The sequence below is a fragment of the Elaeis guineensis genome, chromosome 3, assembly GCF_000442705.2.
Source record: "Elaeis guineensis isolate ETL-2024a chromosome 3, EG11, whole genome shotgun sequence".
NCBI lineage: Eukaryota > Viridiplantae > Streptophyta > Magnoliopsida > Arecales > Arecaceae > Elaeis > Elaeis guineensis.
The window spans coordinates 108,993,821-109,005,354 of record NC_025995.2 but is presented as its reverse complement, the minus strand read 5'-3'; the positions used below and the strand labels follow the sequence as shown (position 1 = coordinate 109,005,354).

The window sequence follows — 11,534 nt, the reverse complement described above, 5'->3', positions numbered from 1 at the left end:
CAGTCCTGATTAGTTTTTCATGTAAAAAGAGACTAGTCTGTAACAATCTCACGAATGACCAACAGTGAACTACTGTTGATAGAAAAGGAAAAACACGGCGTCTTTTTTCTGTTCTTCTTTGTGTTCTATTTCACATCCAATGACAAGAGATTTTTACTTATTACATATATGAAAATATGATCAGAAATTTGCTTTTATATAATTTTCTGAGTTTCCCCTAAACACTTGTTGAATTTGCCCATTTTTCCAAATTCTGATATTTTGGACCTTGTCAAATTGTTCCTGAATGCTGAACTTGTGACTATGCTTGGACCTGCTTCCTTATGCTTTTAACCGACTTTCAGATAAGCATTATCTATCATTTCCATATTTCATAAAAAACTTCTTTAGTCCTTTAAAATTTTTTCCTTTCAGGATCTATGTATCATTGTCTTCTAAGACTCAAAAAGCACCGTTCTATTTTAGAATTGTGTACAACAACAAATTATGCTTTATTATTAAATACTTTATAGCTTTCATAGTATTTAATACAACTTTATAGGCAGATGCACTGTAGGTAACCAGGCTTCTTCTTTCTTTATTTTCTCGTTCCTTTTTTTTTTCTTTTTTGTTTCTGAAGTTTCTTGCTTCTACTTCTAGGAGTGCTGAAGATCAAGGATTTAAATTCTGGGTGTATTGGCTAGCGTGTACCTCAGTAGCCAGAAATCAGTACTTAGCACCTCCTTGAGACCAATTTGAGGGATAACCAGCCCAAATTGAACACATAGTGCTTGGTATTGAGCTTGAAGATGTTTGAGTAAATTACAAAAACCTCCCTGAGATTGGGGGTAAATTACTCTTATGTGCAATAGTTTGAAAAACTAATGCTTACACCCTTGCATTTATTTTTATCTAAACACTTAAATTCATAACTTAATAGAACATTAGTCAAACCGTTAACCTTAAATGAGATGCAAATACCACATCAGAAAAAAAAAAAGAAGAAATAAAGAAAATAACCTTAAGTAATATAACTGCCACCCAAGGACATAAGAAAATGGATAAGTGCATGCATCCTTTTCCCCACCCAAGGGCAATTTTGACTTTTCACATGAGGTAAACAGTTTTACTAATGCTGTTAATTTAATTGGGTGTAAGTATAGTTTTTATAAATTATTAGGTGTAAGTGTAATAAACATAAATCTCAATGGGGTTTTTGTAATTTTTAGACCTTTTGTGCTTAAAGCTGTGTCAGCAGGTACCTTATGTTGGTATGTTGTACGGTTGTACCATATTGGCCAATGATCCTTGCAACCTCTTACCTCTATTTTTGATGCCTTTCTGATTTAAGCTGCTTAGGGAGATCAAATGGCCTAGAATGATCGAGGACTATGGCGATGCATTTTGTTTTATAGGAGCACACACCTAAAGTACATTCTATTAATAAAAGTGAAAAAAATCATAAAAGACATTTCATATAGATTGAACAATCTGTCCTTTTTGTTTATAGATATGTGTATACATGCACTGATGTATATTAATTATGTCTTGCTTGAGGCTCTGGAAAAACCTTACTGAGATGTGCACTCTATGCTTTTTGGTTCGAAAGTTAAATTTGTGAGATTTAATTAGTATAACTATGTATGTAAAATATATTTTGGTAGATCTGCTGCCAATTTCTAATATAAAATCCAATTACACCTTAATGCACCATTTTTAGGGGAGGGAATTTGACTTTATGCAAGCCATGAAGCTTGAAATTCAGCGCCTCCACCTGAATCTTTCTGCTGCGGAAAGAGACAGAGCTTTATTATCCATCAGCATTGATCCTGCAACAATAGATCCAAATCGCTTGCTTGATGATTCCTACCTGGTAAAAGTATGCAACTATGCAGATAGCCTAGCATCATTGGGGCAGGCTGCACATGAAGATCAAATTAATGCTTCCATTGGGCTTGAAACTACAGATAAAAATGTTATAGATTTTTGGAATATTAATGAATTTGGAGAAACCTGCTGTGGTGCCATGTGTGAAGTTCGTGCTGAAAAGCAACCATCTTCAAAAGCTTCTTCCAGTATTTCTTCTGCTGGAAGCTCACCGTTGCTTCTGATTTGTTCTCAATGTGAAAGAAAAGCTTGCAGAGTGTGCTGTGCTGGGAGGGGAGCTAATTTACTAATTAGCAATAATTTTAAAGATATGAGAATCTACAACAGTTTATCAAGCCAGAGTGGTTCTAATCACGGAGGGCAGAATGAAGGGACTTGCACTGGTCAATCAGCTCTTGTGGATGGAGTTATCTGTAAACTGTGCTGCAACGAAGTTATCCTTCATGCTTTGTATGTGGACTATGTCAGGGTTTTAAGTAGCTTGAGGAGAAAAGCCCATGCAGATGATGCAGCACAGAAGGCCCTGTATCAAGCTGTTGGACACGAAGTTGACAGAATATCTAATTCCTGGAGAGGTGTAGATATGGGCAAGAAGCAGTTAAAGAAGCTACTTAAGGGAGTTGAATCCCTTGCAGAATTCCCTTATGCAAGCTTTTTACATTCGGTAATCTCTCAATATCTGATTTCTATAGATGTGAAATTGTTAATGTGAATTTTCTCAATTTTTTGTTAGCTATGATTCATGATAGTTCAACTCCGTCACGTATGATGATGTCATGGTTGTGGTTTCCAAATATAAATTGAGGGATATTTCATCATCTATACTATTTACACATCAATATGCCTTGAGAAATTTCCAAGATTTATGGTCTGGATTTATGTAATTCTTTTAAAAAATTGGTAATTTGTCACTTTTATTTTCTTGAAGTTTCTCTTCATTGGAATCACATGGGCAGCTGCGGTTAGAAGGTCATATTGATGCATTTGTGAAGAGTTTCATTGTTGTGTTATTAAAACATGATTAGTTAGCTATCATGGAATAGATCTTGGATTCAGGAGAATGCAGGACATATTTGCTGCTGTCCCAAAATTTCCTAGAAGGAGAACAGTTGTTTATTGAACAAAGCATTGATGTTTCTTTGTCCAATCACCTTCTTAATGTCCTATTCTATTCATGTCTTTGATGGTTGTTAATTTGTTATTCTTATCAATGGAACTACTAATCTTGTTTTCAGTCGATGTGTGCAACACATAAGTAGTTCTCCAGCAACATATATAGGTGCATGATCACTCTATGGGCTGATTAAGACCTTATTAAATATGTGTCGAGTGGAAGGTGCTGATTAAAGTGTTAGAGGATATTTAAGGTTTTAGAAGACCTGGAGTCCTTCAGAAAACATAATCTAGTGATGTAAATAAGTGCAACTCTGAACTTAATGCTAGATTTTTTTTTTTTGGCCTAAAGCCAGGCTTTCACCAGCCAGAATTTGAATTACTTTGTAGATTTTGGCAAGAACCTTCATGAACTCTATTTTAGCAGTTAAGCGGTAATATAATACAAAGAAACACATAAGTTAATAAGAAAATGGTTACAAGTCGAGAAAATAATGAATTTGAAGATATTATAGTAAGGACTAGGAAAGAAAACATTTAGGGCCTTACCTTCAGCATGTATAGGCTACCCCTATAAGTTCACATTTGTGCCTCTGCAGGTTGGTGAAATTTTCTTAAATCTCAGAATGATCCTCTTTCTTATAAGATGCTAATGACGTATAATTGCTAAAATAAGTTTAGAGCAGGAAGATGCTTTTGCTCTTTCTTTCCTTTTTTCAGAGCAAAATTCCCTAGTAAGAGTTTTAACATTTTCAATTGGAAAAGCTAGAAATCCAAGGCCAAAGATCAAGTTTGCTCGTCCCATTGTTTCACTATTTGGAAACCAACGCATGTACCTTTTGAAGAATTTTGATTGTGAATCCAAGCGATGTGGTAACTTGGGCCCTGTATGTAGTTTTGATCATCATGAGTTCATGAGTATTTCTCAAACTTTTTTGAACTTATGCAGATGTAACTATTATCTCTAAAGTTAAATATCTATGCTTGAACACGCAAGTGTATCTAGAATGTTCACAACTTGTTCATTTGTAATCTCTAAGAAACCCATCCCCACCCCTACACACACACACACGCATCTTCCATTTTTGGCCTTTTTTTTTTTAATATTGGGGGGTGGGGGTGGGTTTGGGTGTATGTATGTCACTTGTTTTTGCCTAAGATGAGGTTGGTCGGATTGCAAGCTCTGACTTGATCTGGTTTTGATTTTTTTTTTTTTTTTTGGCCCACCTTAGATTTAAGGTTGCTGGTCTGTGGGTTCCCTTCTGTCGGAACGCAAACTGAAATGAAAAAAGATTTCCAAGTTGGGAAGCCACACCTAAGTTTCTCACACCTAAAAAAGAAAAAGCCTTCAGTTTTTTATACATACATATTTTTCAATGGATATAGGTCTTACAACCAATGATTCTCTCCCCCCTCTCCCCCTACCCAAAAAGAAATGCCAATAGTCTATACTGGCTTCACAAAGACCAGCTAGCTTTTTCGATCCCTTCATGATATGTATAGTTTCCATACTCTTAAGTCTTAACTCTGCCCCTTCCTCTCTTTCACAATCATCCCCTCCGCAGTCAACATGGAAGACTTCCCATCCCAATGCACACTTTATTGACTTCCCATATTCAAACAGTAAGCCTATCTGCACTGGTGTTTCAAATGATGCTGGGACTCTGGGAATCTTGAGGAGGAGATTGGAAGGGTTCATGGAATCTATGGTCTCTCCTCTCTCTCTCTCTCTCCCCCCTCTCCTCGACACCATGGTTTGTAATAGCTATAGTAGAAAAACTGGAACAGTCTTAGCTCTTTTCTTCCCCTCCATTGGTTTTTCTTGAAAATATCCAAACAACATTGCTTAAGACACTAGGAAGGAGAGAGTGATGGTCAAGTAGCTAGGCTTTAGAGATGGTAAACACACATGGGGGGAGGTTTTGGAGCAGTGACCAGAGATAACGGGAGAAAGGGAATGATGAGATAGGTCATAGGGACACCGGAAAGAAAAGGGAAATGAGAAGGGTTGAACCATATTTCTTTCTTCACTCGGGGGGTGGGGTAGCAAAGAGAATAGTTTACTCTCACAGTTAACCAACTTGAGGTGGCAAAACATGGTGTAGGAAAGTTAAGCACAGCAGCTTAGCTTTCCTCTTTTCCTCCCTTCATTTGTGTATTATCAATTTGCATGATCATAATTTCCCCCCTTCAATTGTGTATTATCGATTTGTATGATCAAAATGGGACAAGATTATGTCTTCTTCTTCTTATGTAAGAATGTCATTTCTATCTTTATTACGTGGTTTTTGTAATATAGGTTTTGATTACATGTCCGGACAAACAGTGGACAATTTCATCCTGGATTATGACTGTGTTCAAAAATCAAAAATATTTTATTGGGTTATTCTTTTATAAGCATTATTTAGTAGTCTGTGCTTTGCAGGTGGACACAGCTGTGGGCTCTGAACCATTATATTCATTACTTGCACCACTTGGCATAGGAGAACAACATTGTTATTGGAGAGCTCCCCCTAGCATCTCCACTGTAGAATTTTCAATTGTTCTTGGAAGTCTATCTGATGTTTTTGGGGTTGCCATACTTGTCAGTTCATGTGGTTATTCAACATCTGACAGCCCTGTCGTAAGATCCTAATCAAATGCTCTTCTCGATTGTTTTGCATAATTTTGTACTTTATTTCCTGCAATGCTTTGATGATATTTGCAAACATAAACTAGTGCTCCTAGGATAGAATTTTGGAAAAGTCATATTGAGGAAAAAATTTGATGTGCTGCGGAATTTGACCATCCTTCTCTTAAACCAACATCATCTTTGTTAAGTTTTATTACAAGCATACTTTTGGCTATTAGCTTTGAAGTATAATATTCTAGAGTAATATATAGGATTGAACTAGGATTGAGTTTTCATTCACTAAAAATTAATATATGGCACTTGGCTCTAATAAATCCAAATATCATTTTCACCTTGTAATCATATAACTTCAACGGATGTAAATAACAAATAACTTCTTACGGGCACAAAAGAAAAAGAAAAACTAATTGAAGTTTTGCCCATTATTGATTAGTGATTTATCTAATACTAGTTATTGTCTGTAATGCTTTTGCATCAGTGCCAAAAAAAATACTCCTCATGCTTAATAAGATTTATCCTTTATGAGCATGTTGAGTTCTTTCTTCTGTAGTTACCACATCAAAATAGATAACATGGAAAGAGGAGAGTGCAAATCTGTGTGGGGTTGTTTGGCAAGAGCATAAGTCTCGGAATTGTCTCTTTTTGCAGCCAACTATTATTTACAAACTGGGCATAAACTTGGAATAGGCTATTCCCGGTCAAGGTTTCTTATGCTCTTTTCTGTTTGCAACTTTGCATGGTTATTCCGTATGTATGTTTTAAGCAATAACTGTACCACCTGGTGCGGCATAGCATAGTGACCCAGCCAGCTCCAATAGTGTACCAATGATTAGTAAAAATTTACTAAAATTGTTCATATTTGACAAAAACCCAGTTGACTATTCTAAATATCTTTTTTTTTTCTTTTTTGCATATGTATATATATGCTATGCTTTAGCAACTATTTTTTTAATGGATACATTTGTAAGCATAAAGCATATACACTCAAGTTCTGAAGGCTTATAGAACCTTTGATGTGCAGACAAATGTCTTGAGCTAGTTATGGATAAATATTAGTCCGATATAGACCATTTGCTGTTGCAGCTGTATTCACTAGCAGTACTACTCTTAAAGTTATGCTTGCATTCAACCTCCATAAATGTTGATTTTTTTTTTACAAGAAGTTCAATTTTTTTTCTTTAATCTATCACTCTCTTAACAATTTGCTTTGTCAGGCAATTTTCAACTTTTTTGTTCACTTTTTTTTTTTAGGTACCTACTATTTTCCCCCCTTTTAATGATATGTCTTCACATGGCCTGCTAATGAATTTGTTGCTGGTACAGGTCCAGATATGGGCAAGCAATACAATACACAGAGATGAGCGCTCATTCATGGGAAAATGGGATGTAAAATCACTCATATCATCGTCCCAACAACTTTGTGGGCCAGAAAAACCTGGTGCAGAAAGTGATATCCCAAGGCATATGAAATTTCAGTTCCGCAATCCTGTTCAATGCCGCATTATTTGGATGACATTGACTCTTTCGCAGCATGCTTCTAGTTCAATGAATTTGGAAGAAGAGTATAATCTTCTTTCTTTGGATGAAAATCCATTTGCAAAACCTGATGCCCCTGCCTCTTTCTGTGGAACTGACAAAAATGTTACGTGCATCCATGCAAAACGGATTGTGGTTTTTGGCAAGTCTGTGAGAAAAGAGTTGGGCCAGGATGCATCACCACAAGCGCATGAAATGATAAAAATGAAAAGTTTTTTAGAAAGATCTCCACAATTGAGTCGATTTAGAGTAAACTCTTGCTGCTTTTGACAACAAGAATGTGCTTTTCTGTATGTTAAATTTAGTAAACTTCGCTGATCATGTCTCCCGATCCTTTTCAGGTTCCAGTTGAAGCTGAAAGGTTAACAGATAATGATCTTGTCCTTGAGCAGTTTTTATCACCTACAGTACCTGGATTAGCAGGATTCCGTCTGGATGCTTTAAATGTGATAAAACCACAAATTACTCATTCACCTTCTCCTTTGGATGTGGATTTATGGGAAGCCTCATTGACCTGTTTAGAAGATAGACACATAACGCCAGCAGTTTTATATATCCAAGTTTCTGCTATTCAGGTACCTGGAGGCTAATACTTGTGTCAACACAATTATTACATTTTGTTTTGTTCTCTAAATATCTTCCTTTGCTTTATTTTTGCTATAAATTTCCAAGCTAAACTTCCTCACTTTGTCAGAACTTTGAGTTACTATTTTATACTATTAGATAATTCTGACATATCATAAGTTTATTGACCAAGCATTTTGGATGAACCGCCCTAAATCGGTTTTCATTAGAAAACCAGCTTTTTTTCACCTGAACCGGCCCAGCTAAACCACGGATTTGTTCAAACCTTTTCCAGTTCTTTAACAAGACGGTCTGATTTGACATAAAAATTTTTGGTTGTGAATGGTGATTGGTATTGGGATGATGGGATCAAGCTTAACTCTTCCTTGATGCTTTGAGCCTCCAAATCAAAGGAATTCATCTTCTCCAGCCATGGCATCCACAACCTCCACCCTCAAGGTCCAGTGGTAGTGCCAAATCCTTCTCCCTCCCTCCCTCCCTCTCTCCATCCATCCCTTTCTTATTGCTTCTCCCGCTCTCCTGCCTCCCCAAACTATCTATTTATCTATCTCTCTATCCATCCCTTTCTTATCTCTTCTCCTCCCCCTCTCCTCCCTCCCCAAACTCATTTGAGCCAATTCTAATTTTGACTTAACAAATTCTTATGCTGCATTTTTTCTTGGGCATCTCTATTTACTTGTTTATCTGGAGTTTTGGTTTAATTTTTTATATCTTTTGCATAAAACAAATATTTTTCATCTCTTGAGATTTTTCCTAACTATTTCAAGCAATTTTTGATGGAGCATTTATACATTTTTGAATGTTGATCTGGTGGAAAAGATGATTTTTTTGTTTTGGAGTTTGGGCAGCTTCAAAGGACAATGGGGTAGATTGGGAGATTGTATCCATCAGTCATATCTTAGTTATAGTTTAATATTGTGATGTTATGCATTATCATAAAAGTGCTGTTTAGAAAAAAGTGCTAAAAATTATTAGAAAAATGATAAAAAGTTTTAAGAATTTTTTTGGTATTATTAGCAAAATTATGTAATTTTAATTTATTTTTATGAAATTAATTGGCAATTGGTGTACCTGATGTCATAATGACATCGTGGTCCATTACTGATTGACCTGAAGATTGAATTGGTGTCCCATGACACAGTTACTTCTGGGTTTTAAACATGTTTTAGACATTTGATTTCCCTATGGAGGCAATAGATGGACGTGGAAATTACCCAAGCATGGTAGCATAAAGAAATGATGTATTAGGGCTTTTGAATTTTCTCCTATCAAGAAAAGAAGAATAAAGCCTTAGAATCTTCATTTTATTAGTGCCAGCACGAGCACAGGTGTGCTGTAGTGGCTGCATATTGTATTGGCCTGTGTTGGTTTGGCACAAGTTATGGATTCTGCACAAACACCTCCACCTTTTTTTTCTTTGGCACATTGTGACATGGAAATCAGGAATTTCTTTTGACAGCTTTTCACTTAATTGCAGAACTATGTATTTATACAATACTTTATCTCCTTGTTGGACAAAATATAGAAGTCTATGTTTAGGCTTACTCTGGATATCTGATGGCCATAATATGCAAAACAATTTGATTCAATTAAAATCATTGCCTGCTGTGCATCTTGTTCCTCTTCTGCATTGTTCATCAGAGCAGCTCTCTTATTGTTGAAAATTGTGCTACCAGTCTTTTTGAGGGATGAATACAAGCGGAAACCTATTAAAGTAGATATTGGCCATTTAAAAAACTGAGGTTACTGCAACTGCAAGACTAAATAAAGAAAATTTAGATCGACAAAATAAGTTCTATGGGCATACTGGGATTAAATGAACTGAATAACTTGTGTACTTCCTTAAAAAAAAAAAAAGAATAAATTAAGGTAGGGATGTCCTAAGATCAGAAACATTTATAATTGTGATGTCAATGTGGCGACTTGTGTGAGGACTCATGCGGGCATGTATTTAGTTCCATATTGATTATTTGCTGGAAAAATCTTAGGTGCCTATATAGCCTAAAAAATCCAAATAATATTTTCTAATTGGTTTTTTTGGGTGAGATATTGAATTGTTACAAATAATATTAGAGCTGATCCAGTCTGTAGCTCATGTAGATTAAAGGATATTGCAGTACGGCTTCATTGGTGTTGACCAAAGGCTGGTCATGGTGTTTGTGAATGGATTTGTATGGATTTGATCCTTTAGCCTAATAAAAATGCTAAGATTTAAACGGAGGGGGGGGGGGGGAGATGTGAGCACTCATGCGAGCATATATTCAGTCCTGCATTGATTATTCACTAGAAAGATCTTGGGTATTTGTATAGGATCAAGAAATCCAAATAACACTTTTCGGTTAGCCTTTTGGATGAGGTTCTATGTTCTGACAAATTATATCAGAGCTGGTCTAGCTTATAGGTTATGTGGATATGGAAAAACTGCAGTATGGGTTCATTGGAGCTAACCACGGGCCGATCGTAGTGTTTATGAATGAATGTGTGGATTCGGATCCTTAGCCTAATGAGAATATCAGGATTCTTAATGGAGGGATGTAAGGACCTGTGCGGGCATATATTTAGTCCCACATTGGTTATTCACTGGGAAGATCTTGGTATTTGTATAGGGTAAGGAATCTAAATAATACCTTCCAACTAGCCTTTTTGGGTGAGGTCCTGGGTCATTATAACTTGTATCTTCTAGTTGTCTATGGTATACTCTAAGTGAGACAACATGTAGGTTGCTAATTAAGGATAGCATAATAAAAAGCTCAAAAGATTATTCTTGCTCTTGTAGAAGGAAACAAAATGGGATGTGCCTCTTGGGCCTTCCCAGAGCTAAAATTTGATGAAAATAGAAGTTTCTTATGCCTAAGGTTGGAATAACATATGATCACTTATGTAATTATGATCACTAGACACCTGAGAAGCCTAGATTCTCATAGCAGGTTATAGACAGGTAGTGGTATCTTACCATCTACATTGTTTGGATGTCATAAAGAGAGAAATTGTAGCTTATTCTGATGAATCAATTTCATTCTTTTGTTTTGATGAACATAATACACTACAAAGCTGAAGTGATATAGAAACTGAAGTTAATATTCAGAATAAAATGTAAGAACTAACAAGTGCCAAAAGAGTGCTTATATATTCAATTATAAACAATGTTCAACTACCTATTTTACGAGCTTTATGAAGTCAATGATTTGTTAACAATTTTTCAGCTGTTGGAGGATTTATTTTTATTAACAGCAATGATCATAGGTGGCAATCCTTTTTGGCTTAGGTTTTCAGGCAACACAGTTAAACCCCCCCTTTTTTTTTTAATTTTTTTTTCAATGCAGGAACCAAGAAATTATGTTACAGTTGGGGAATACCGGTTACCAGAAGTGAAAGCAGGGACGGCTCTGTACTTTGATTTTCCACGGCCGATACAGGCCCGAATGGTTATTTTCAGACTACTTGGAGATGTTGCTGCCTTTGCAGATGATATTGCTGAACAGGATAACTCAAATTTTGGAACTCTTCCATTGGCTTCAGGCTTGTCTTTGTCAAACAGAATCAAACTATACTATTACGCGGACCCATTTGAGCTTGGTAAATTGGCCAGTCTATCTGGAGTTTGACCGTAAACTGTTTGAAGGCCTCGAGAATATTCTTTGCACAGGAATCCGTCTTGCTTAAGCTTTATTTGTGTAGAGCATCGTATGTAATTTATAAACATTATTAATTGCATTTTATTGTACACATAATTTCTGCTCGCGTGGAGATCCACATGAGGATCACAAACTATTTCCAAATGATTCTTCACAGCTTTCCTTTA

The 11,534-nt window shown here is 36.0% G+C and overlaps 1 protein-coding gene across 2 annotated transcripts in view; it reads left to right on the top strand.

The window, feature by feature from the left end:
- Nucleotides 1-11,534, top strand: part of LOC105041027 (probable phosphoinositide phosphatase SAC9) — a 37,567-nt gene extending 26,033 nt beyond the window's left edge. For both annotated transcript variants that reach the window (XM_010917817.4, XM_029263356.2), the window contains exons 10-14: nt 1,700-2,530; nt 5,405-5,602; nt 6,935-7,396; nt 7,489-7,722; nt 11,056-11,534. In XM_010917817.4, coding sequence (XP_010916119.1) covers nt 1,700-2,530; nt 5,405-5,602; nt 6,935-7,396; nt 7,489-7,722; nt 11,056-11,337 — 2,007 coding nt within the window. In that variant the 3' untranslated portion in view covers nt 11,338-11,534. The remainder of the gene's footprint in view (nt 1-1,699; nt 2,531-5,404; nt 5,603-6,934; nt 7,397-7,488; nt 7,723-11,055) is intronic.